This window comes from Enoplosus armatus, chromosome 7 (genome assembly GCF_043641665.1).
Source record: "Enoplosus armatus isolate fEnoArm2 chromosome 7, fEnoArm2.hap1, whole genome shotgun sequence".
Classification (NCBI taxonomy): Eukaryota; Metazoa; Chordata; class Actinopteri; order Centrarchiformes; family Enoplosidae; genus Enoplosus; species Enoplosus armatus.
The window spans coordinates 13,713,463-13,719,462 of record NC_092186.1 but is presented as its reverse complement, the minus strand read 5'-3'; the positions used below and the strand labels follow the sequence as shown (position 1 = coordinate 13,719,462).

The 6,000-nt window shown below is 38.5% G+C and overlaps 1 protein-coding gene across 1 annotated transcript in view; it reads right to left on the bottom strand.

Moving 5' to 3' along the window:
* Positions 1-5,143: 5,143 nt before the first annotated feature.
* elavl4 (ELAV like neuron-specific RNA binding protein 4) overlaps positions 5,144-6,000 on the bottom strand; it is a 71,097-nt gene continuing 70,240 nt past the window's right edge. The window contains 1 exon segment of the mRNA XM_070908363.1: positions 5,144-5,471. Within this exon segment, the coding sequence (XP_070764464.1) occupies positions 5,144-5,471 (328 nt within the window).

Sequence of the window (6,000 nt, the reverse complement as noted above, 5' to 3'; positions counted from 1 at the left end):
CTCTCTGCCGTCATATAGCAGCATCTCAGAGGGCTGCCTGAGATCAGCACTGCGTTTTATGTCTGTAGTGTTACTGCCTCGTAGTCGTGACCGTCCCTCACAAGCTGAAAGGTCACAGTAAACGCAGATAAAATCGGTGATTTACTGTTCTGTTGTGTCGTATTATTAATTTGATGTCTTGCCTCATGTCAAGGGACATATACAGGCACAATGTACTACGAGTATTTTTTTGGATTAATTGATTGTTTTACTTTATGAAAAGTCAGAGATTTATGAAAAACGCCCCTGTTTGAGTCCAAGATAACTTCTTCAAATCACTTGTTTTGTCCAAAACTCAAAAACATAACATTTTCAGTGATTTAAAAAACTGCAAAAAAGCAGCAAATAGTCACATCTGAGGAACTGCAACTATCAAATGTTAACGTTTTCCCTGATATATGACTCAAATGATTAATGTATTATTGAAATTGCTGTCAGTTTTCTGTCTAATTAGTTGACTAATTGATTAAAACCTAAAGTATACAAATCTCCAGTTTACAGTTCTACAATATACACTGAATATGCAAGATATCAGGAGCACTTTTCGAACATAGATGAGATGAATTGTCCATTATACCTTTATTGATTTCCCTCATTAAATCTTACCAATAACGAAAGAGAGATAGATAGATAGGAGGAAGACATGTGCAGTGTAAAGAGTGTGCAATATTTGAATGCTTCATTCATCACGACAAGAAACATCCAAGCTCTTAACACCTCATTTTATTGTCCCAACATTCAAAAGTACAAATAATTCAAACACAACAGTTTTATGAAAAAGAAAAAACAAACATTTACAGCAAGATTTTTATTTTGTTTCCAGTTTCAGAAATGACCTAAACTAGCAAGGATAACATGAAGTCATTCATCGCAGTAATTGGATTAATAATAAGAATAAGAATACTAAGAATAATAGCAATAATAATCATAATAATCATCATTGATAATTGTTAAGTAATAACATAAGCAGGAGAGAGTAGAGAGAGCCGCGGTCATGGGGCCCCGTGAACATTTTTTCGTCTTTTTTGTCTTTAAAGATTTCGTTTATAGATTTTTCAGATAGTAAACAAACACGTCTCAGGAGGAAAATGAAAACTGACAAGAAGAGCCTAGTTCCTCTGTTCACCTTCCCTCCTCCACTACTGGCTGCGTTGTTCCTACTGGCAGGCTGCCACTATAAGGCGCTACAGGGGATGGTGTGAGCCATAGGGGTTGGGCATAGAGCGAGGTGACGCAGCCCCATGTTTCAAACACCCTGACATGCACACACTTTCACACACACACACACACACACACACATTTTGAACAACCACACGTGCTATCTCTGTCACACACGCGCGCACATGCACTCAGGGAGACACACATATATGCTTGTATATATGTGCATTAAACAGACCCAAAACGCACAATCACACACACACACACACACACACACACACACACACATACATAATCACAAACACTTAACACATGTATATACTGTACATACGCACATCTGGATGTACTCCACGCTAACAAACATATGAGGACACAAACGCACAACACGCACACGATTACATAAAGGAACATGCATACAAACATGCACACATGCGCGCACACACACACACCCACCACACACACACACACACACACGTGCACACAGGGTCTAGGCGGAACACAGGCACGCATCGAAAGAGTTCAAAAGTCATACAGTGTAGGAAATTAGTTCACACATCAGAACAACATTCTACTGGGGTCGTTGCATAATTCAAGCTCCCGACGGCAGCGGGGAGCATGAAGGGGTCTGGTCGGTTGGTGGGGTGAGTTGGTTGGTTTGTTGCCGTTATGACGTTAGAAAACTATGTGATTGGATGGCGCAGATGATGACTGGATAATAAGGATGATATAGGATGACCCGGCCTGTCAGATGACTGAGGTGTGAGAGAGAGAGGAGGATGTATTTATGCGAGCATGCGTCTGAGTGTTCAAAAATGCTCTCCACACACCTCCTTCATGTTTTCAAGTCTTAACAACAAACAAAAAAAATCCAATTCCGTATATTTATACTTCTGGAACCATTCCCTTACCTTTCACCTTTCAAAATATATAATATATATCATATTAGAGTATATAAAATATAGAATCGGTACAATCCCTTTTCATACCTCCAGAGTACTTCTTAAGTATAGCAACAACTGCCGTAAATAACAGTTGGTGTGCAATGGTAACAATTTCTCATTTTTAAAGATTTGTTGGTATGTCATTTGAAAACATGATGAATATTTTTAAAAATAAGTTTTGACTCTTAAGTGATTTTTGACCGATTTTAGTCCAGTGCAATGAATGACCCTCAAACAACAATGGGCATTTGCTCCTTTTTAAAATGTATCTGCCCAAGCCTCCAAGAGCTGAATGTTATATAAAATGTTTCACTGAAAACTGAAAACTATGCTTTCAGACCCACATTTTTGCATAAGGTTTCATCACAAAGCGGTAGTAAGTGGAGGGAGGGTGTGGACGGAGTGGCTTTTTAGAACTACACAAACTTATCACAGGTTATATTGAACCAGAACGACTGTTTATAACATTCTATTAAGACTAAACTTTATTGAAAAAGATCTAAAGATTTCATTTTAACAAGACAAGAAAAAAGCAATAGCAAATTTAACTATTAACTAGGTTATGCATAGCGAGTAACTGTTTCTAGTAATAAGGGAAGAGCGTCCCCCAACCCTCCAGACATTTTTTTCAGTTTTCTTGACTTTTAGATTTTTTTATATTGTAATTTTGATATATTGGTACAAAGCACAAACGTACTAAAAGTTCTCTCAGTGCAGTGGACTACTGGAAGAGCCTCTCCACTAGTCGCTTTGTTCCCTTTTGCTCAGAAACGCCCCCTCCCTGTACCAGAATCACGCAAATACACAGACAATGAAACAAATAAATACATAAATACACAGATAAATTAATAAATTAATAAATATATAATAAATACAAATAAATATAAAAATAAATAGTTTAAAAAATAGATAAGTAAATAAACGAATACAGTTATATTCTAAGCTTTTGTTCGGTCTCTTTTGCCGCGGTAGCTAACTGAAAGTTAATCCAAATCTTTTTTTTTTCTCCACAAGCAACATGACAACAATTGAACAGTTTCCTCACAAGTTTTTCTAAGTAACTGAACCACCACTTCATAATAAGTTGTCATATGAAAAAGACAAGCTCAAACAAAAGAACAGTGACAACTCATATAGTACAGTAGATATTGTAAAACAAATGTAGACTATATATGTATATATATATCATCTATTTGTACACAGCAAATGAAGACACAGTTGTCATAGATCCTTTTTAAGGAAACAAATATCTAGACTAACGGAACTAGCTAATCATCATTTAGTTTTGACAAACGTTTCACGCTCAGCAAGTAACCTAAAAAGTCAGCAAGCCAAACAAAAAAATACAAAATAAAAATTTGTTCAGTGATTCTTACAAGGCCCAAATTCATTTATCTGGTTACTCAGCAAAGAAATAGTCTCACCAGAATTTTGGGCCAACAATAAACAAATATTAAACAAAGAACAGCAGCTCAATTCAATGCCAACATCGAAGTATTTTTTTTTCTTTAAACAACACATAGAACAACAAACTTGGATATTTAAGATATGTGAATAATGTAGTATAGCACCTACTGTTGATCGCTAAAAGGAAGTTCTTTTCAAATGTAAGTTCACAAACGCAGAGCGAAGAAAATGATATAGATAATGTATAGTATGCTCTCTAAATGGATAGATGTGTATATATCTATTTACTGATATCCCATATTGACTGATGACAAAAACAGGAAAACAAGTGGACAAAGGGTCTTCTTGCTTTGGGCTCTGGACTATAAGGGCGGTTAGGCCTTGGAAAGACCCCTCTCCCTTCCCTTTTGGGTATCGCTGTTGAATAATTACGCACTAGTACATATGTGAAAAATTACCAAAATCACCTGCCTCAGTTTGCATCCCTTTTCACAAAACCTTCCATCTACAAAATCATTGCCAACTTGGATTCCCCAAAAAACAAACGACCTTTGATCCTATAAAGTACCACGGCAGAGCGACAAGACAAGGTGGTGCCCCCTCCCTCCCGCCCCGGCCCCCCCTAGTTAGCCAGTCAAAATATTTTTCTCTTTTTTCAAATCCAGATTCTTGTAAAAATTCTTCAATAATTATTATTTTAATCATCATTTATAAAAATAGATCTTCTTTCTCTTTATTTTTATCTTTTTCTAAACGCATTTTTTTCAAGCAAAGAGATCTTCTCTTTGGCAACAGTGATATTTTTTTTTTTTCTTAAATTACTGAACGTGTCATCAGGAAAGCTAACCCATCCCCTCCCTCGCCCCATCTCCCTGAACCCCTGTGAGGAAAGACATTATGTTTTGTTTGCGATACAAAACAAAAACAATGTTAGAAATTCATTTTTTTTCTACATCAGAGTTACTGGGATTGTGGAAATCCCATCTATAATCGATAAGGGGAACTTTTTAATACACACTAAAAATGAATGAATGGTTCACCAATTTAAAAAAGAGCCCCCTCCCTTTCACCGACAGGGAGGTATATAATACTAACGACAGTGGATCCGGATTTACAAAAGAAAAACAAATCCTGAATCAAGACAGAGAAAAGGTTTCAATCTAAAAAGGACATTCTCTTCTCTGAAATAAGGGGATACAGGGATTTGCTACTGTTTACACAGAAGAGAAAAATCATTTTAACAACCACAACAAACAGAAAGAATATACAACAAAGAGAAGCCTGCATTATCACAGGAGCTTCCAAAAACTCATGAACATTTTCATCATTTCATTTTTGTAATACTTAGGCAACATTGGCTTATAGGTCCAAAGTTATAATATAAGCCATTTCTAGTTCAATTTGTTTGATGGTTTGTCGGTTGCTTTGTGTTCCGGTTGGAGTTTGAGTTTGCTGCGTTGGATGGCTGTAGTAGGGTGGTAGTGGTAGTGACTGAAGGGGCTAAGGGATGGGTGGAGGTCGGGGGATGAGGAGGGGGGGTTGGGGGGCAATTTTGGGGCAGACAAAGTCGCGGGGCAACTGCTTCTACCTGCTAAAGTTCAGGACTTGTGTGTCTTGTTAGTCTTGAAGGAGACTTGCAAGACGCGGTCGCCCAACCTGTAGCCGTTGAGACTGGCGATGGCCATGGCCGCCTCGTCGTAATTCGTCATGGTGACGAAGCCAAAGCCTTTGCACTTGTTGGTGTTGAAGTCACGGATCACCTTGACATTGTTGACCGCACCGAAGGGCCCAAACAGCTGCCAGAGCACGCTCTCATCCGAGTCTGGGGACAGATTGTACACGAAGATGCACCAACCAGTGCCCGTGTGCCCAGGGATGTTCATGCCAACCAGGCTGGTCATGCTGTCAATGGTGATGGGGGAGAACCTGAGAGGAGACAGACAGAGTGGGGTGGGGGGGTGGAGGGAAAGCAGAAAGAAGAAGGGGAGAGAGAAAAGAGCAAGTTTTAATTGAACAGGTTAAGGTATACAGTGAAACTCAATGTCTGCATCTACTGTACATGAAATGGCCAGAAACCGGTGAAAAACCTCCAATCTCCATCCAAAATGTTTCAACTGAATCCTTCTTCCAAATCTAAAAGCTTGCCATGATGCTCACCTGCATGATACGCTGATGTCTACAGCCATATTAAATAACAAGCTTAAAAAGTACAAAAACTGATCTCCAAGCCAAATACACAAATGCATATGCATGGATGTTTATTGTTTGTGCATGTATGTTTATGTCTAAATGCAGGAGTTTGTATGTGTGTCTGCGTAGCTACAACTAAATCCTCCCTGAGCTCCTCAATTCTGAAAGGCCTCCTGTCAGGAATGACGACAGTGCTGCATGCTGGGCTATATTTCTGCTGAAGGAGATGCAGACGAAGGTTCTCTCTTTGTGTCCTTGAGTGGCT